This window comes from Henckelia pumila, chromosome 3, assembly GCF_033568475.1.
Source record: "Henckelia pumila isolate YLH828 chromosome 3, ASM3356847v2, whole genome shotgun sequence".
NCBI classification, from domain to species: Eukaryota; Viridiplantae; Streptophyta; class Magnoliopsida; order Lamiales; family Gesneriaceae; genus Henckelia; species Henckelia pumila.
In genome coordinates this window covers 151,192,396-151,213,560 of record NC_133122.1, presented here as the reverse complement: position 1 = coordinate 151,213,560, position 21,165 = coordinate 151,192,396, and the positions used below count along the sequence as shown (strand labels likewise).

Here is a 21,165-nt window from a genome sequence, read left to right as displayed (position 1 = left end):
TCACCCGATGCAATGGAACAAGAGGTTAACCATGAGATTGAACCTAGACGTAACAAGAGAGTTAGGACTGAGAAATCCTTTGGTCCAGATTTCATTACTTTCATGTTGGAAAGTGAACCTCAAAGCTTCAAGGAAGCTATGAATTCATCTGAAAGACCTCAATGGAAAGAAGCTATAAATTCCGAAATAGAATCCATTTTGCAAAATCATACATGAGAACTATTGGACCTTCCTCCGGAAAGCAAACCATTAGGTTATAAATGGATTTTTAAACGGAAAATGAAATCAGATTGAACAATAGAAAATTATAAAGCCAGATTGGTAATCAAGGGTTACCGTCAACGTGAAGGGCTTGATTACTTTGACACTTATTTTCCAATAACGAGAATAACTTCAATCCGAGTGATACTTACAATTGCCGCATTGCAGAATCTTGAAGTACACAAAATGGATGTAAAGACTGCTTTTCTAAATGAAGATTTAGAAGAAAAAAATTACATGGAACAACCTGAGGGATTTTCTTCACCTGGGCAAGAAAATAAGGTTTGTAAATTGGTAAAGTTTCTGTATGGCTTAAAACAACTACCAAAACAATGGCACGAAAAATTTGACAAAGTCATACTTGAAAATGGATTAAAAATCAATTAGTGTGAAAAATTTGTATACGTTAAGAACATTGAAAGTGGATATGTTATTCTATGTCTTTACGTAGATGACATGTTTATCATCGAAAAAAATGATAAGATGATTAAATCCACTAAGAAATTGTTGAATTCAAAATTTGACATGAAAGATTTAGGCTTAGCTGATGTCATTCTTGGAATTAAAATTCATAGAACATCAGAAGGGATGGTTCTAAGTCAGTCACATTATGTTGACAAAATACTTGAGAAATTCAATAAGGATGACTCTGCATTGGCTAGAACGCCAATAGATACGAGCCAACATCTATCAAAAAAATCGGGGTGAGAGTATCTCCCAATTAGAATACTCTCGAGTCATTTGAAGTCTGATGTACTTAATGATTTGTACACGACCAGACATAGCCTATGTTGTAAGAAAATTGAGCAGATTCACGAGTAATCCAGGAGCTGACCACTGGAAAACAATTATCAGATTGCTAAGATTTTTAAGATACACTCGTGACCATGGGCTGCATTATACAAGATATCCCGCTGTAATTGAAGGATACAGTGATGCAAATTGGATATCTGATATAAAAGATTCAAAATCTACAAGTGGATTTGTATTCACTTTAGGAGGTGCAACAATTTCATGAAAATCTTTTAAATAAACTGTAATAGTCAGATCCACGATAGAATCTGAGTTTATAGCACTTGATAAGTGTGTAGAAGAGGATGAATGGTTGCATCTATTCTTAGAAGATGTTCCAAGATGGGTAAAACCTGTACTGACTATTTGCACTCATTGTGATAGCCAATCTGAAATCGGAAGAGCACAAATCAATATATATAATGTTAAGTCTAGACATATACATCGTAGACACAATACCATACGACAACTACTCTCAACTGGAGTTATCTCTATTGACTATGTAAAGTCAAAGGATAATGTAGCGGATCCATTAACCAAATGGCTAAACAGAGAGTTAGTTGCAAAATCATCAAAAGGAATGGGACTGAAGCCTATAATATAAATTGGTGCGAAGGAAAACCCAACCTACGATGACTGGAGATCCCAAGAACTTGGTTCAATGGGACAACCTAATCGCATTGGTTTGGTATATCACTGTGGGGGCTAATCCCCGGTCTATTCCTATTTCAAAATAGTGAGTGTAGAGGATAAGCATATAGCTTTTAATGATTCTGATGGAATTAAACATAGAATCATCTATGTGAGAGAGAAGTGGGTCCGCTTTGAAGGAATTGCAAGACACAATTCTAGACCCTCTCAGAGAACCAGGCAAGTGTTCATGGCCAAACGAACACGATCATGAGAACTAAATTGTATCAGGGAGAGTCCTGTGTGAAGTATATCTTAATTTACTAAAACGGCTGTATAGTTCAAAGACATCGCGTCTACTGTCAACCAGTGAATTACTATGCTTTCACAAGGGAAGGTTCAAAAGGTAACACCTACCTTTTCTATGCAGGATTCAACTGTTGAACTTTATCACGTATATCTTCGTTTAACTTTAAATTTACATTCATGTGGGGATTGTTGAAATAATTTAATGGAATTTAATGGTTGTAGGCCGCCGCCTTCCTTGAATATATCCAAGTGTCTACATTTATATATTAATGTTCACACCTTTTGTTTCTTGGCTGCAATAATGGCACATGGACCTCCATATTTATTCTCCAACTGCTCGGTTGTTTGATGACTCTCCATACATGTGCGTCTAAATGCCTATATTATATGGAAATATGCAGTCATTCTTAAGAAAAAACACCTTCTGCATGAAATCATTTTCTATTACTCTTTGCTGCTTCCTGCTCGTGCAAGCTACTGGTTATTTTCTTCTCTTCATTTTTGGGCAACCGCACTTTTCTTATGCACCTTTGCTGCTAATGCATGCTCTACCTCACTTTAACTCCTGAATTTGGTTTTACGCTTATTCTTGAGCTAATAATTTTATTGTCGGAGCTCACTTTTGAGCTTCTACGTGTTATCGTTGCGGTACATATTCAGTTCGCCAGCGTAGTCTCTTCATGCTAGTGACTACGAGGTTCTACCGTTATATCCTGGGAAACAGTCGTCTGTTGTCATCCTCGAAGCATACATCGGAGGGGACGAATCTGTTTTAAGGAAACTGTAATTTTACAGGCCTCGGTTATGTTATTCTTGATTTGAAAAAAAGTTCACGTAATACTTTTGGACAACATGTCCTTCTATAACAAAAATCATTATCAGCACTGCCCTGATCATTTCGACTCATTCCCCATTAAGTATATTGACAGTTAGTGTTCTTTGTGGAGAGACTGTTGAAATGGGGACAGAGCTATGATCGTGTGTTTGATTGATTATCATGAGTTATAAGTTGTAGTAATTACTGATATGAGATTGTTGAGCACTAATAATTGTCATCAAATAGAGATATCAAAATGTGATGCTTGACTTACTACTCATTTAAAATTTGAGTTGCATCATTTAACATCAATACTACATTTATAAAATGATAGATGCTTGACCGTATAGTTTTCTATATCAAATCCTGCCTCAAACTTATTTCCCATTAATTAAACCAACTCACTTGATGCGTGAACTGTGGACACGATCTCTATCTCAGTTCCACTGTTATTTAGGCCGGAAGTAATTTGTTGATTTTGGTGTCATAGTTCAGTGAGCCAAAACTACCACAATAAATGAACACATTATAGATTTGTTGCGCTTCATGTTATCTGTCTCTTTACAAATAACACTAATTCTAGCAACTGTTTATACTTCAGCAAAGAGGAAAATGAAAGGAAGAAGAATTCATGAAGAAGTTGCAACAAGAGAAAAGATTGAGAATACCTATTGCTCAGGTCTACCTTGGACCACAGATGAACCAGAGTTAACTTGTACCCTCAGAGGGAAGCTTTTTCATGTGAAAAACCTTATGCCACCTTGATGTCATTTCATAATTTTGACTTGGTCCCTTCTTTTTATTTTTATTTTTTTTACCTTTTCTATTTTTTTGCTTCGGAAAAATAAATAAATATGAGTTCCAAGGTTTTCAAATTTTCATGATCACTAGTTTATGGCTTGTGTGAATTAATTTTGGGGGAAAGTTGGCATGTCAGTTGACACCATCGTGTGTTTTATTATTTGTATTATATGTTCCATTGATGTTTATGTATCTATTTCAGTGAAGAGTTGATGGTGTTGGGGAAGCCTCTAGTTAAAGAAAACACAAGGCCCATGAATCTGGTCTTGCATATAAGGGCAGAGGAGCGGGGTGAATTTGAACATCAGGTAAAGCATTGCCTTCAGGCTCCACAAACAAACCTGTTTGACAATGCTTTTATGAGAAACATAATGATCTCCACATATTAAGTCTAGTTCAATGCATAAAAAATCGCCTCCGAATTAAGTCTTCTTTCACTGTCTTGCATAGAAGCTAATTTATTTCTTATGACATATTGTTGTTCACTGTGTTCGTTCACATTTCTTATAACCATTTCATTTAATTTGTCCATGAAGGTTGCCAAGAAAATGAGTTTAATTGAAGAATACAAGATGGAAAGGGAAAGACAGCAGAAGGTAAAGATTTCGCAAAGAAATGTTCAAGTGTAGTGACAGATTATCCTTAATTTTGTCACCTTCTCTTTCGCAGCTTGCCGAAGAAGAGGAAATCAGAAGACTGAGGAAAGAGATAGTTCAAAAAGCCCAACCTATGCCTTATTTTGACGGACCATTCGTTCCCAGAAGGTAGTCTCATATACGCTCTGTCACATTGAAGATTCAACTCAATTTGTTTGTTGCTTACCTAAAATACACGTATCAAGTATGTAATAATACAACAGAAAAAGGATCTATTTAGTGTTTGAGCCACATAACAAATATCTAATCGAAAACATACCTAGAAGTTGGTCTCATATATAGTTCTGTGTGCAAGCAGATCAACAAAGCAGCCCACCAAACCCAGAGAACCAAAGTTCCATGCACCCCAACAAAATAAGATCAAGTGCTGCATGTCCTGGGATGACAATTGCAGTGAATATCCGAGCAGAAATGTGTTGCATCGCGTCTTTCATGATCATAGCTGATCCCTTCTGTGTAATCATTATTGAATTTTATTCTTTACCATTTGTATATATCTCATTTGTTTTCTTGGAAAGTTGGAATATGATCGTCCACAATCAAAACTCTGAATTTGGTAAACAGATTACATGAATTGCCGGCACAATTCATAAATGTTACCATTCATTCATTCCTTTATTTGTTTTTCCCCCCATATCATGTGTCTCGTTATACCAGAAGCCAATAAAGTCTTCACTGAAACAGAGACATAAAAAAATATAAAACAAATTGGAAGCCATAAATCATAAAATGCAAAATGGTGTCAACTGACGTGCCAACTTGCGCCCAAATTTAATTCACACAAGCTATAAACCTGCAACGACGGGGACAACTTGAAAGCCTAGGTACTCTTATTTGCCCGAAGCGGAAAAAGAAAGGGCCAAGTCGAAATTGTGAAATGAAATCAAGGTGACGTAAAGTTTAATTAGCACTAGAGAAAACTTCAATTCATATAGAAATGCTCCCCTCATGGAGTAAAAGGTTACCTCTGGATGTAGAAAACTTAAATACGGTTTGGTATCATGGATGAGATGTACGATAGAAGAATAAAAACATGATGAGATGTGGATAAGCAAGACATATATATGAATAATATGTTGTTTTGTATGTTTTTTATTTTGTAGGATTATTATGTTTATTCTCTTACTCAACATTGTCAATTTCACACAATTTCACTTATATGGCACTCATCCTCCACTAATACCATGGGTTAAGAGGTATTTGTCATCAAGCCTACATCTAACGTTATACCGGACCATGAGATATCATTGAGTTAACAAAAAAATGAGAAAAACATGGGATGAGTAAAAATTTGTGTCATCCCACTATCATCTCATGTACCAAACGGTAATAATAATAATGATAATGATGATGATGATGTTGTTGTGTGAACTTCTTAACATAACTATATTGGTCATTTTATGTGGACAAAATTGTCTTATTTATATTTCAATAAATTTATTATTTAACATATTCATCTTTCAACATTATTTTTTAATATTAAAATACAAAAAAAATAATTATTTTTTTGATGCAACATAAATTATTTATACACATAAATTTTCGTGTACATCTATTATAAGTATATAAAATCGTGAGTTTTGATATGGTGAGTGTGGAGTGTGGACATTGGGCTGAAATATTAATCTAAAATCTAAATATGATAGTTTTTGTAATTTCAAACTATGATTGTTAATATTTTTTAATTCGGGGTGACGGACTATCTAAAAATTAAAAAAAATATAAATAACATAGGATTGAATTAAAATATATATATATAAATATTGAATTGGAAATTCTTTAAAAACATAATTTTAGAATAATAATAATAATAATAATAATAATAATAATAATAAATAATTTAGCAATAAAGGGACCTGATGAAGGTATAATATAAACATTGTGATACCGTTTGATATTATGGATGAGATGTATATATGATAGATGAATAAAAACATGATGAGATGTGGATAAGCAAAACATAGATATGAATAATATGTTGTTTTGTATGTTTTTTACTTTGTAGTATTATTGTATTTATTCCCTCAATTATCATTGTGAATTTCACAAAATTTCATTTATATGACACTCATCCTCCACTAATATCATGGGTTAAGATGTATTTTTCATTAAGCTTACATTTAATGTTATACCGGGTCATGAGATATCATTGAATTAACAAAAAAATGAAGAAAAAAAAACATGAGATGAGTAAAAAATTTTGTCTCATCCCACTATCATCATCTCATGTATCAAATAATACAACATCTTATTTAACTAGGAAAATAATGGGCCATAGAACGATGTTGGGCCTACTTACAAACCGGACTAGGCCTATTAAGAACTCTAAGCGGGCCTTAGTCTCCATTTTCTAACCCTCACGCAAAAAGTAGTCAAATTCTTCTGCTTGCGAATCAATCGTCTTGATACGCCGGTCAGCAGAGAGGTGATACCAATTCGAGATCTTCAGCTATGGCGACTGCGAAGACTGTCAAAGATGTCTCTCCTCACGAGTTCGTCAAGGCATATGCCGCTCATCTCAAGCGCTCCGGCAAGGTACGATGCTCATATTTCTATTTTAGGATTATAAAAGTGTGGTTTTTTTTTTTTGTGAAAGTTATGTACTTTGTTTAGCGAATTACTGTTTATTGGTGGGTTTGTGGTTTTTGATGTATGAAGCATGTGCTTTCCATCCAGTGTTTTTCTGCCTCCTGGCTGCACATACCGGTTTTAGGTTGTATGTATGCCCATTTTTTCCCTCGTTATGGGGTCATAAAGTTAAAAACATAATTTTACTCCATGTTTATTTTCCTTTTTATTGTGGTAAAAATAGATGGAACTTCCTGAGTGGACTGACATCGTGAAAACTGGTGTGCTCAAAGAGCTTGCTCCTTATGATCCTGATTGGTACTACATCAGGGCCGGTAAATTGCTCCTTTTCTTTTTCTATATATTCTTATCTGTTCTGGCTAGTCATTCATCTTTTATTGGTTTCTTGTTTATGCCTAAGGATTTGTGTATGTACATGTCATTGAAGTTTTTGCTTGTATGTATCTGTTATCTGCTTCAGATAGTTGTGTGTGAAATACAAAGGATTTATTGTATTATACAGCTTCCATGGCTAGGAAAATTTATTTGAGGGGAGGTCTCGGTGTTGGTGGCTTCCGGAGAATTTATGGTGGGAGCAAGAGAAACGGGAGTCGTCCCCCTCATTTCTGTAAAAGCAGTGGGTCCGTTGCTCGTAACATACTTCAACAGTTGCAGGTTATGGGCATTGTTGAGATGGAACCGAGGGGGTGAGTTTCCTAAAATTATTTACCATGCTACCTTAGATCTTGGCACGCTTGCTACAATGCTGTATCAAACTGATGAAGTAAAATGAAACTCTGTGTTATGTCTCATTACTTCTAGACTCTAGTAACCCATAAGTTTATAGCAACTGTTTTACGGAACAGTCTTTTTGGATCAGCATTCAGTTGCATCCAACATTGTTTTAAACTTTCTGATGTTCATTTCTTGTTTTTGTGTTCCTGTGTTTAACAGTGGAAGGAGAATCACTTCCAATGGACAAAGGGATCTTGATCAAGTTGCTGGAAGGATTGTCGTCATCGCACCATAGGTTATCTGAGTGTGAAAGCATGTCCTATTTGTTGAGAGTTTTGTCTGAGAAGTTGTCGAACAATTTTTGGTTATGAATTTCTCCATGTGGTTATCTTATTTTGAAGATGTACTCTTGAGAATTGGTTTACATTTTCGTATGATTTAATTACTTTTTGGTTATGATATCGGTGCCGTGTGTGAAGGAATCTATTTTCGGAATCTATTCTAGAGTGATTACTTTTCTAAATTAGTTGCGAGTGAAATTAGACAGGGGCGCATATATTAGGCCAACTTTTTAGGTATGTCTTTGATTAGATATTTCATTATGTGGCTCAAACACTAATTTAGATAGTTACCGTCTCTTTTCTGCTGTCTGATTATATATATATTCGGTACTAAAGAAACTTCCGCTATCAATACTCTTCAGTGAATACAACTGTGTGCAGCTCTACGTCAGGCTTCATCACATAACGTATCACGTGTTTCATGACCATAGCTGATCCTTTCCATGATGAGGATTTACCATTGAATGATTCTTTACAATTTGAATCATTTTCAGTTTTGCTTCTTGGAAGTCAGAAGAAATGACTCAAAAGTCTCAAATGCTTTCTATTTAGTTTTATTATCCCGGTAAAGTACCAACTTACTACACACTCAAAAGCAGATAAGAAACAAAGGTTCCGCTTTTCTACTTAAATTTTTTTTTAAGTTCAATAAAGAATAGATTAAGCCTTTCCACAGAGTGACGGAGAAGGCAAATTTGGAACCAATTTGGTGAAGAAAAAATATAACCGGCAATGTATCCGAAATATCATATCGAGAAAGTAATTAACTAAATCATATGAAAATGTAAACCAATTACCAAAGTACACATAAAAAAATAAGAACGTAACCAACCAAATTGAGAAATTCGCAACCAAAAATTGTTCGATAACTTCTTCAGACAAAACTCTCAACAGATGGGGCACATGCTTTCACACTTTAAACCGACAATAATCCTTCCAGCAACTTGATCAAGATCCCTTAGTCCATTGGAAGTGATTCTTCTTCTGCTGTTAAACACAAGGACACAAAAACAAGAAAAGAACATCAGAAGGTTCAAGACAACGTTGGATGTAACTGATTGTTGATCCAATAAGACGGTTCCATAAAACATTTGATGTAAATTTATGGGTAACTAGAGGAAATGAGACATGAGACAGAGTTTCACTTTACTTCGTCAGTTTGATATAGCATGCACTAAGTGTGTCAAGATCTAAGGTAGCATGGTAATAATATTAGAAAACTCACCCCCTTGGTTCCATCTGAGCAATGCCCTTAACCTGCAACTGTTGAAGTCTGCTTTTACAGAAATGAGGGGGACGACTCCCGTTCCTCTTGCTCCCGGCCACCATAAATTCTCCGGAAGCCACCAACACCGAGACCTCCCCTCAAATAAATCTTCCTAGCCATGGAAGCTGCATAACTCAATAAATAAAATTATATTTCAAACACAACAATCTGATGCAGATAACTGGTACATACAAGTAAAACTTCAATAACATCTAAATTAACAAGTCCTCTTGTATAAACAAGAAACCCAAAACAGATAACCTCAAGCGAGTTCTGGAACAAATGTTGGAAATTACAACAACTTGGAAAACTAGATAAGTTGCATATTCCAAATTAAAAGATGAATACTAGACAGAACAGAAGCACAAATAGAAATAGAAAGAAAGAACAATTTACCGGCCCTGATGTTATACCAGTCAGGATCATAAGCAGCAAGCTCTTTTAGCATTGGCATTCAAATTTCAATCGAACTTTATTCATTGTCACTGTCACGCTCCGCGCCCGGGGTCGAGTGACATCGCCGTTGCTTTCAAATAAAATTCGAAAACAACCAGGCTCTTAGTACAGAATTTAACTAAAATCAATTTATTTCATGAATAAATTCCAAAATAAATCTTCTGTACAACTCAAAATTCACAAATAAGGAATAAACTTACGGAATTGTCTTACAATTTAAAAATCCAAATAATAACGATAAAAGCTAAAAAATTATCTTTCTCAGCATCCAAATACATATTTTGTTCTTGCTCATCTAAGTCGTCATCTTCATCGTCTGGGAGGAAAAAAGGTAAAGGGGTGAGCGTTTTGAGAAACACTCAGTAAATTGGAGTCGACTGATCGTACCAAAACTACATATATAGATATATTTATTTGAAAAAACTCATACTTGAATTCCAAGCATGTCATATTTCAAAACATATCATCTCATAGCATGTCTCATCATAGAGCATAAACATCATCATCATAACAAAATCGACATGATTTACACTGAAATTCCTGAAATCCTCTCATTAATCGTGGCTAACGGATCAGTCTCCTATATATAATCCCTCTAGGGGCAAGATCATGTAACAATTATTATTATCCAACCGCACCAAAACCATAACATATATGGTTCGGAAATTTTATTTTCACTCTTAATTTGAGTCATAACAGTGTCAAAACATATTTATAAATTTGAGTCATAACAGTGTCAAAACATATTTATAACCAAATCTCATCATGAATAACAATTATATAGCAAGATTTCGAAGATTATCATGAACGATCGAAATTTTAAATCATACATAATATTTTAATACAAAGTCCACTTACCGTGTTGTTGCGCACTAAAAACACGAACAAAGCTTGGATCAAAATTCCAGAAGAAAATTCGGAAAGCACTTCCAAACGTACACCTATTCCCTTGGCCAATCAGAGCATTCCCTTTCTTTATTTTATTCCTAATTCCGAAAGATCTCTGATCAACTTTGAAAAAAAAAACTTGTTCTTCGAAAATACGGAGAGGGAAAAGAGAGAATGAGTGATTTTTCACAAGATTTGCTGCTCTATGTATAGGAGCCAAAAAGACGTTTAAAATTGACTGAAATACCGATAATCAAAGAATATCTTGATATTAAAACATCCAAAATCTTGGTACATCCGGGGTTTCACAGTCACTGTCACCATCCCTTCGTTCTTCTTTGTGATGACAAATATAAGACTGCAATCAGATATACAAAAGTTAACGGAAAAGATTTTACCTTGCACAAGTGTGTCTTTATGGAAAAAATTTCATGGAGAATGTTATTCAATTTCTAGGAAAGAAAACATATCTATGAAGAACTTCGAGAAAGAATGTGGTAATCGCATATACTAAAATATTTAAGGACATGTACCCGGCACGATGCATACAGTGTGCTGCCGCTTTGCGGTGTCTGAAACGAGAAGCATATATAACAGTGAGTCAATATTATGATCTTATATATTCATGACAGTTTTTACTAACAGATGAATACAACAAACTGCATTTCGTTATAGATTTACAGAAGTGAGTCAGATCATGATAAGAATTAAACATTAAAAAAAACATAATAAAATAACTAACAAGAACACCAAGTAGTCATGTGATTAGCCCAATATAGGCTACATTTACGGAGCTATTGCAAATTTTTATTACAGAGAAGTAATACAAGTGTTTTACAAACACTTAATATCTTTCAATCTCAGAAATACCGGGCAATGATTTCTCTAACTCACACAAAATCGTTAATTCTTTCAAATAGTTACTCAAATGCAACCTCAGTGTCTGTATTTTCCATGGTAGATTTTATGCTGCATGAAATGTTTTGTTGCCTATCTGAACAGGAGAGTACATGCCACTAAGCCACTAGGCTTTTGGCCTATCTGAACATATGTTTTCAAGGATAAAGAACTTCATAAGATGTGTATCGATGATACACAATCAAATAATATGCATGAATTACCAGATTACTGGAGGATCAATACAATAATTCAATGAGTGAATGAATGAATGATATATGCTTTCTAGATTTAAAAAATAACACGGCCAAAAATTATTTAATGAAAAATTAATGTCATTTACTTGAGTATTAAAAGACGCATACCTGGTTATATGCGGTAACTGGGCTGCAATTATTCGGTAAAGCCTGACCATAAGAAGCAGAGCAATCAGTTGCAATCAGTGTCAATATTAATCTAACACTTGAATTTTACTCACCTAGTTATGGTTTTTACATATACAGATCATTAAGTCTACTTTGCCTTGAATCTAGTAGCATCATAAAACGTTTCATAAAGTAGTAGCAAGCAGCTTTTGTTTGGAAACTGAGGAAAATAACATGACTTTCTATAGGTTGCATATATAATGGCATTAAACGTTGCACTCGAACGATTTATGGGTTAAGATTTACATTTAAGTTGCATATGGTAGCTTAGAAGCTTACTATGAAAATAGTAATTTATACTGATATTTAATCGATATATGAAAACATCAGAGGTTAAAATCTGGCTAGATTTTGCTAACTTTGTAACTGTGTTGAGTACTAAGAAAGAACACGAACCCGTTCTTCCACACACCGTCTGCATGTATTCCGATATGAACCAATTAGTAAGGCATTCTTTGCTAATGACTCCATGTTTGTGCTGTTACTATCCGCCATCACAGTCCTCAGTGATGGTATTTCAAAGTCATGGCATGCGTTCCAGAAATTTTTTAGATTTGGTAGATTCAGTAGTACCAGGTACCTTAATTGAGGAAATGGATTTGAATTAATTTTGTCCACTTGTACTACCTGCTGATCATCTTCTTTTTCAACGACTTGCTCAAGTTTGCAGCAGTTTCTCAACCGTAATTCTTTGAGTTTCAAAAGATGTGGAGCTATAGAAGGTGAAAATATGGTGTTCAATTCAGAACAATCATCCACTTCCATGAATTCAAGTTCTTGGAGCAAGCGGCAGGAGAATACTTTTGATACTCCACCCACTTTTTCCAGTGACAAAGTCTTTATTCTTGGACAGTCTACCTGCATCCATTTATTAGTTGAAGTTATATAGTAACATTGTATATCAGGAGCTTAATTCATGTGCTTACAAATACAGATAGATGACAGAAAGTAATTATTCAAACTCTTATGGAAAACTTGAAAAACGATGAACTATTATTTTAAAGGACCTAATATTTTAAGTTCGACTCAGGTACCCGAAATTGTAATTAGGCATACCTTCTTATTAAATAATATTCTCCTGTCCATGTTGTTATCTACCCAACTACTGAAATCGAAGTCACGATATGTCGTACCGAAACCGTCGAACCGTTGCAAGCCCTCCATTTTCAAAACCCTTAGCTGAGGGAATGAAATTCTATCAATCCCTGTAGTGAAACTAGTGAGCCTATGTAGACATCTAAGAACCAATTTCTCTAACTTTGGGAACTCCATATTGCAGGTGGCAATTCTATCTTGTCCATACTCCTCGAAAAAGACCGTATCCATCCTTGGACAATCCCCAACATCTAGCTCTTCAAGCTGCCATAAGCCCTGAGCCACCGAGTTCGAAAACAGAGATCTTAAATTGCGACACTTGTAAATGTATATGGATCTGAGGTTGGAAAGGCGAAAATCCGGACTAGGTGATCTAGAGCAGAAATGCTTTAGTTCATTCAGTTCTTGGAGATGTAGATGTCTTAGTTTCCCAAAAGATCTTGCTGGAAATTGGCCAATGCATATCTCAACCATATTGGAAACCTGGTGGAGATACAAGGTCTCCAATACCGGAAAAACAATATCAAAGCTTTGCATATTCCCGTTTATTGTAGATACTAGGTGCTCCACAGTTTTACAGTCCTGGATCTCCAATTGCTTCAAGTGCTGAAAACCTCCTAAACCCAATGAGTGCACTATATTGCTCGAGCCATCTCCGCGTAATTTCAAATCTTCAGTTCTCATAAGCAAAGAGCTGATCCAGTCCCCTAGATGGGTTTCTTGGGGAAGGTAGAGATCCATAACTTTCTGGTGAGAAAGTTGGTATTTGTGGGGAATGTCAGCTGCTGAAGGATGGTTTGTCATCGACATCTCGCGAATTGCTTGTATGGATATATCATACTCTTTAAGCTCACAGTGTAAATCTATGTTTCTAGATATAACATTTAGATTTGCTATCAAGAGTCTGAGGGTGGTCAGATTAGGTAAACTCTCCAACTCCGCGAGTACTTCACCCCATGCAGAAAATTTATTTGTCATGTACAGTTCTTCTAGTCGAACCAGTCCTCTGACTGCCCCTTGTTCAATTTCTTGGAGATTCTCACAGCCTGTTAGATCTAACAGCCTTAGATTGGCTAATTTTCCCAGTGCTGCTGGAAATATCTCTAATCCTGCACTTCTAAGGTACAGAATTTCTAGACCGATCATCTCTCCGATTATGGATAAATCTTCCAAATTGCAATCACGCAAATGCATTGCCCGAAGATTCGAGAGCTTTTGAATGGATGAAGGTACTACTGGAATATCCATCTGCTGCAGGTCCAGAACTTTGAGTGTTGTGAACTTCTCAAATGTACAAAGTGGTCCTTTATTAAAAGATTCCCGTAACAAGAATATGAGATTTGGGATATTCATTTCCTCTCGAATGCATGCAAAGTTTGAGAATAGAGAAATGCGAGTGCAATGCTGGTGTAAGTACGACCATCTTTGCACCCACAATCCCGCGATATCATCATTAATCTGAGATCCATCCTTGGATGCAATTGATATAGCAACATCACGAACGACATCATGCATCATAACGAATCCCTTTTTCCGCCCATCTAGAAGTAAGAATCGGTCTTTTAGAATTTCTACCAACGCATGCGTTCTGATTCTCCCTTCTCTAATATTATCTATTCCTTTGAAGATGTTCAGCCCTATCCCATACCTTACCAAGTTCTCGATGCAAATATCGGAACCTTCTTGAAATAAAGAACAGAGTAGGAAGAGATTCTTGGCTTCATTACCTTCTAGTGCAGAGTAACTGAGTTCCAGCGGCTTGTACACATCATTTTGCACTCCTAGAATATTTGTTGGGATGGACTTCCTTAATTGCGTGAGAGCATTCTCCCATGTACGATTGCACTTCTGTTTCAGAGCCCTGGCGACTGTTACAAGGGCGACTGGCAAGCCTTTGCATTCGTTTGCAACGTCCCTTGCAATCGGATATAGATCTGTACAGTCGATGGATGTACCAGATTCCTCCGAGAAAAGAATCCATGCCTCCTCCCTAGATAAGACTTGTAGTTGTAAAGTCTTGTCAGCTCCCATTTGAACACAAACATCTTGTGCTCGAGATGTTAACAAAATCTTGCAAGTATTATGGGATGTTGTGAGTGGAATTCCTAAGCTATCCAGATCAAGATTTCCCCAAACATCATCTAGTATGACAAGGATTCTTTCTACATCCATTATCCTTCTGCGTAATAAGATCCCTCTGTTCGGCACATGCTCCGCTTGTAATTTTAAATTCAACATTTCCGCTATCTCAGTTTGAATCCTTTTTTGATCTGGATGATGAGTTACAGTTGCCATGACAATCTCGTCGAACATTTCCTTTTCTTTCACTAGTTTTCCAATTCTTCTCACCATTGTTGTCTTTCCAACCCCTCCCATGCCGCATAACCCCATCATTTTGACATTACTATCCATCAAAGTGGCAATAATCTTTTCCTCCACAAATTTTCTGGTACTAAACTTGTTCTCTGACCCCATGGGCTGAGATGCTATGTTCAAGTCCAAGTCCCTAAATGGCACTGGGTGAGATAGGCGGTCAAATTTGGCTTCGTTTCGCAGTTGAATGGCTTTTTGTGTAATCTTTTTGGCTCTCTTGCTAAAATGATAACGCGGTATCAAGTTTGCGCACCCTCCATGGATACAACCTTCTGGAATGTTGGCCGCATCTTCTTGAAGTTTACATCTCTCGTCCTGGGTATTTTGAACCTCTTTTAGCCAGTTTTCGACATCAGGCCCAACTTTTTCCAAATTCATTTTGCCCAACTCAACCTGCAGCCGAATCCCACCTTCTTCACGTAGCAGCTTGTCAGCTTCATGTTGCAGGTCCTTGATGTTGTTGCCATAGCAACACATGTAGTCGAATTGGCGCTTGATCGGCGGCACCAAGTATTCTCCTAGTTTCGCTACCACGCCAAGAATGCCTCCAAGAATCATTAAAAATGCGGCCATTTGTGACGCCTCCTTTAAAGTGGAATAAAGAAGACAACTTAGCAGGTGAAAGATACAGAAAGCAATCCCATTTCTGGGTGGAGTTAAAACGGAAACAACAGAGAAAGAAACATGTTAGAACAACTTACAACCGAGTTTAGTGTAGATAGAAAGATGTCACAAGAAGCAATTTAAGCTTGTATTAGACCATGATAGATGCAAAGAAACAAGAATCTGGATGATGAATGATAGAACAATGAAGCTGACTTTTTGTTTACACTTACACACCCTAAACAAGTCTTCCATTTTCTCATTAAAAAAATAACACCTGTAACTTTCATTAGTTGACAACTTGACATTGGTGATTTCCTGCAATGATTCACAGAAACAACAGAGAAAACACACTCCAAAGTTAAATCTCTTAATTTTCCTATTGTCTAATATGTAATATATATTTTTTACAATGTGAATTTTCTGTTTTCGTCTCAGCAATAATTATGTTATATTTTGAAAACATTTCATTATAAAAATATCACCAGTATTTATGCACGAATTATTATTTTATGTAATTAATTACTGAAATCGGTAAATATTAACGTTTCTGTAATTACTTAAAGTTTTTGATATAACATAACGAATATATTTAAATTTTAAATAAATTTTTTGGGCTAATTGCATTCACACCCCCTGTGAAAGTCTAAAAGGCATAAAACCCCCTAAGAAATATTAATAGGCTAATGCATCTCTCAGTTTTTTAAAATGTAGCACATTTAACCCCAATGTTATACAAACTCGGGCACTTTATACCCTCTCATAGGGGTTTTTATGCTAATTTTTTTAAAACATAGGGTCTAACATGCTATTAATTTTACACATGGGGTTTTATGTCTTTTATTCACAGGGTGTGAATGCAATTAGCCCAAATTTTTTTTTATGTCATTTGAAAAAATATTTTAAAAATTATATATTATTTTGTCTATCAAAATTTTAAAAGATAAATAAATATTTTTTGAAAGTTCGAAAAAGATTCCATTTATTAGATTAACAAAACTTTATTAATTTTTTTTTATTAACATATTAAAAAATATTTATCTTAAATTTCTAATTAATAAAAAATAATAATCTTTAGAAAGTTGGAAAATGTAATATAAAAAGAATTTGTAACAAAACTATATATTTAATTATGTATTTATTTCTTTTTTTTTTCAAATATTTAATGGGTGTGTAAATACATTAATAATGATAAATAATTATTTTTTTAAGGTATAAATAATTATTTTTATAACATACTATTTTGGAGAATTTTTTTTTAATAGGACAAAAAATCTATTTATTTACAAATATAAATATAATAAGTTTCTAGTGATAAACTTGAATCATTTTCCATCTTCTTGTGAGTTTTTTCTTCCGAAAGTTCAAATTTTATATAAAAATTATTACAATTTTTCATTTGTAGAATTATAATAATTAATTTAACAAGATAAATAGATTTACATTATTCATGTGATTTTATTCACCAAATTTATTCTCATCAATAATAATATCTTAAACTTGAAGCAACTCTTTTTGGTCTCCAATTTTTTTTGGTTTAAAAAAAGGGATATATGTCGTAATTTCTTGTTAAAAGTTTTTCTAATAAATTTGGTAGGAACCAGAGTGCAATGACAAATATATCCCTCGTAGTTGAAGTATTAACATTTTAAGCGGTCCAAGGGTTTTGCGGATTCCTCTGCCAAATTCCACAAATTACAATACCGCCGTTCAGAGCTAGGGTTTCATATCTTGGCCATTACCTATTTTATTCATTCTTCTCAGTATATGCGTGTACTCCAATGGGGAATGAAGGCGAGGCAGGGCGTGGAGCGATATTCAGAGATATTAGGAGGTATTACTGTGAGTATTGTGGGATTTGCCGCTCCAAGAAGTCCCTCATTTCTTCTCACATCATGTCTCAGCACCGGGTGAGTGCTTTTTGGTCGTAATGTATTGCCTTTTTTTGTGTATTGGAATGGATCTTGAGATTCTATGATTTTAGTGACGTTTGCAACAATTGGGCATTGGGTGAATTTCAGGAAGAAATTGCAGAGAAGGAGCGAATTGAGGGAAAGGGAGATGGAGAGAAACTCAACACTTGTGATGAATGTGGCGTTTGTTTCCATAAGCCTGCACATTTGAAGCAGCATATGCAAAGCCACTCTCTTGAAGTAAAGATTTTGATACAGTTTATGTTTTTCAGTCCATTTTTCTTTTCTTTTTGGCTTCTGTGTCACTTGAAAACTGTTTCTTGCTTTTGTATGTTGCGATTGAAAAGATAGCATCTTGCAGATTGAAGTGAGGTTGGATAACCTATTCATTTTCATCTTGGCGTGAAGCATTGGATCCCACATACAAGAACTCCAAAATGCGAGAGGCATTAAATTTCCTTGAATGGATTAGTACCAGGTGGGGGACTGCCTGAGAAGCTCCATCAAGTGAGCCTCTGTCACGCTCTGTTGTTTTTCGAGGTTTGAGGATTCTGTTATGTTTTGAGGTGGACTGTAGCCTGGATAACCCTCTGGAAGGCAAGTTTTGCAAGGCTTTTATCTGATGGTAATTGTTTCTGTCTCAGAGATCTTTTACATGTCCGGTGGATGACTGCCACTCCAGCTTTAGAAGAAAGGACCACTTGACCAGACATCTGCTTCAACATCAAGGGAAGGCCCCGGGTGCACGGCGTGGGGTGGGCTTGTTTGGATGTCCGGTCGAGGGCTGTAAAATCAGATTTTCAGTGCAGAGTAACTTGAAGCGACATGTGAAAGAGTTTCATAATGAATCTGATTCCTGTTCTGATGAGATTGATGAGCACCCAAAAGAATATACCTGTCCAGAACTTGGATGTGGCAAGGTGTTTAAATATCTGTCCAAATTGCGGAAACACGAAAATTCCCATGGTTAGTTGTTTTTGTTATGGAATTTGTTTTGTGAGCAGATGTTGTTTTGGCTTTGATGGTTTTATATCATCTATTATTTTATGAGGAAGGAACTTAAGTGGTCGAGGAATACTCCATCGGTTGTCCCAATTGAAACCTGAATGAATTCTTGTATAATGCAGTGAAACTGGATTCAGTGGAGGCATTGTGTTCAGAACCAGGATGCATGAAATATTTCTCTAATGAGCAGTGCCTCAAGGAACATCTTCGGTCTTGTCATCAATACATATTTTGTGATAAATGTGGGACCAATCAGCTCAAGAAGAACATGAAACGTCATCTTCGCATGCATGAAGAAGGGGTTTGCAACGAGCAAATCAAGTGCAGTTTCAGTGGTTGTACTAGCTCATTTTCTACTGTAAGATCCCTCTTCTCTGCCCTTAATTAACTTGTTTCTTTACCTAAATCTCTTGTATATGGGTAGTAATAGAGCTCTATGAATTACCATTGAGGCGATTGAGAAGTTTTATCGGCTGGTTATACATATATATTTTATTTGGCAGAGATTTAACCTCAATCAGCACGTAAAAGCTGTTCACATGGAGCTCAAACCATTCGCATGTAGCATCCCTGGTTGTCACATGAAATTTGCGTTCAAGCACGTAAGGGATAACCACGAAAAATCAGGGTGTCATGTTTATATTCCTGTAAGTTTCACATTAGTTTTCCAATCATTGCTTCTTGTCACCTTGATTCGAGTCATCCTTGTTGCATTCATTAGGTATTTGCTCCATCCTTGTCACAATCTTTTGAAATTTATCTATGTTCAGGGTAATTTTGAGGAGTCAGACGAGCAATTCCGATCTAGACCGAGAGGTGGGAGGAAAAGGAAGTATCCAACCATTGAGACATTACTGCGCAAAAGAGTCCTTCCGCCCAGTATTGAGGAGATCATTATGAATGAGGGACCCTGAGTTCCTGTGATGGCCATTTTCTGCTAATTGCAACCACTTAGGAGCCCTGTTTCCTCTAGCAAAATTTTGATGGTTCTTGCAGTGACTGGAATTTATAGCTTGTAATTGTACTTCTTCCTTTTACTTTACTTCAAGCAATATTTTTATAACTGGATCCGTAATCAAACCGGTCTGCTTTAAAAAACGATCCAACTGGTTGGATCATTTGAATGAGATGGTCTAATCGGAAAACCGTTTACATAATATAATATAATTAATGATATATTTTGTATTTTAGAAATTCAAAAGATGTATATAAATAGATAAAAAAAAATATATATATATTTATCATGGTTTGAAAACTAAATAAATATATTCAAAATATCAATTATAATTATATATTTTTAAATAATAAAATATTTAATTAAAAAAATCTTGTATTAAATTCCAAATAATTTATGTATATATATATAACAAAATTTTAAATTTTAAATTTTGTAAAAAAATTAATTTTTCACAAAATAAAAATTAAAAAAATTCGAAAAACCGAATCAACAAAATTTTCAGTTCTTGGTCGGTCCGATCGGTTTTTAACCAGTTCTGGTCAATTTGAAGTGTTTTGAATCGGATCAATGACCAATTATCGGCCGTTCCCGTCCATTTTGGTTTTGAAAACATGGACTTAAAGTTTTCAACTATCATATTTAGAACACAAATATCGCATTGCAATTGTGTTGATTGTTGTATGGTTTTTTAAAAAATATATAAAAAAAATGGGAAGTTAATGATTTTTGTTAAAAACAATTATAAGAAGTCATAGAATATTACATTTTTTAAAATTTTATTCGAATGACTAAAATATCATGTCTGATACGCATTATATCGCGTTGATACCCATGAATTACATACATATAAGTTGCACTTTCACATATTCAAATATGGATAAATTATGTATGTTTACATAAAACATAAAGAATTAAGCAAAGGTAGAACATTTACCATATTCTGTATAAAATATTTATTTTTAAGAGATTATACACAATTAATTTCTAAGGTGCATTGTTAAGTCAGAAGTCCAAACCAAAGTCGGGCCCAATATTTCATTTCAAGGTTGGTGGTGCATCTCATTATCATATCTTACGACAAGTTGGTAAAATAACTAATTGACATTTTCTATCTATCGTCCAAGAATAATTTAACATAAATTACAATACAATTAATGAGGAAAATTTTTACCCTACTTGTACAGGCATTGTCTTAGTAGTGTGTTTAAGAATGAAAATTTATCAATATATATTGCACTTAGATTTCAAATCTATGGATTTCAAATATATTTTTGTTAACTTCAAATTCAAATATGTACTCTTTAGAGCCCGTTTGGATTTTGTAGAGATTTTTTAAAATAAATGCTTTTAAAAGCTGCAATTTTTAGCTTTTGAA

At 35.0% G+C, this 21,165-nt stretch overlaps 4 protein-coding genes across 9 annotated transcripts; 3 read left to right on the top strand and 1 right to left on the bottom strand.

Annotated features, from left to right (window-relative positions):
* The first annotated feature begins 2,364 nt into the window (after positions 1 to 2,364).
* Positions 2,365 to 4,795, top strand: LOC140886092 (microtubule-destabilizing protein 60-like). The gene is made up of 5 exons (XM_073292596.1): positions 2,365 to 2,472; positions 3,411 to 3,918; positions 4,147 to 4,206; positions 4,280 to 4,374; positions 4,565 to 4,795. Exons 2-5 carry the CDS (start codon positions 3,823 to 3,825, stop codon positions 4,710 to 4,712), a joined length of 399 nt encoding a protein of 132 aa, XP_073148697.1. The 5' UTR covers positions 2,365 to 2,472; positions 3,411 to 3,822; the 3' UTR covers positions 4,713 to 4,795.
* A 1,838-nt stretch (positions 4,796 to 6,633) lies between these two features.
* On the top strand, positions 6,634 to 8,025 carry LOC140891759 (small ribosomal subunit protein eS19x). Its single transcript, XM_073300393.1, has 4 exons — positions 6,634 to 6,801; positions 7,079 to 7,169; positions 7,358 to 7,541; positions 7,789 to 8,025. Exons 1-4 carry the CDS (start codon positions 6,718 to 6,720, stop codon positions 7,862 to 7,864), a joined length of 435 nt encoding a protein of 144 aa, XP_073156494.1. The 5' UTR covers positions 6,634 to 6,717; the 3' UTR covers positions 7,865 to 8,025.
* Positions 8,026 to 8,661: 636 nt separating this feature from the next.
* LOC140890536 (probable disease resistance protein At4g27220) lies at positions 8,662 to 16,142 on the bottom strand. 6 transcript variants are annotated; one of them, XM_073298396.1, is made up of 9 exons: positions 16,013 to 16,142; positions 12,900 to 15,896; positions 12,240 to 12,701; positions 11,784 to 11,825; positions 11,055 to 11,093; positions 10,492 to 10,879; positions 9,591 to 9,703; positions 9,136 to 9,302; positions 8,662 to 8,897 (listed from the first exon to the last, which is right to left on the bottom strand). In XM_073298396.1, the coding sequence occupies exons 2-6, from the start codon at positions 15,882 to 15,884 to the stop codon at positions 10,793 to 10,795; spliced, it is 3,615 nt and encodes a 1,204-aa protein (XP_073154497.1). In that variant the 5' UTR covers positions 15,885 to 15,896; positions 16,013 to 16,142; the 3' UTR covers positions 8,662 to 8,897; positions 9,136 to 9,302; positions 9,591 to 9,703; positions 10,492 to 10,792. The 6 variants fall into 6 exon arrangements, with proteins under 6 accessions (XP_073154497.1, XP_073154494.1, XP_073154492.1 ...); XM_073298393.1 differs by having other exon boundaries at positions 9,574 to 10,619; positions 10,769 to 10,879; XM_073298391.1 differs by having other exon boundaries at positions 9,574 to 10,879.
* A 1,446-nt stretch (positions 16,143 to 17,588) lies between these two features.
* On the top strand, positions 17,589 to 19,924 carry LOC140891721 (transcription factor IIIA-like). Its single transcript, XM_073300337.1, has 6 exons — positions 17,589 to 17,824; positions 17,936 to 18,067; positions 18,472 to 18,793; positions 18,955 to 19,190; positions 19,336 to 19,479; positions 19,603 to 19,924. The coding sequence occupies exons 1-6, from the start codon at positions 17,696 to 17,698 to the stop codon at positions 19,744 to 19,746; spliced, it is 1,107 nt and encodes a 368-aa protein (XP_073156438.1). The 5' UTR covers positions 17,589 to 17,695; the 3' UTR covers positions 19,747 to 19,924.
* The last annotated feature ends 1,241 nt before the right edge of the window (positions 19,925 to 21,165 follow it).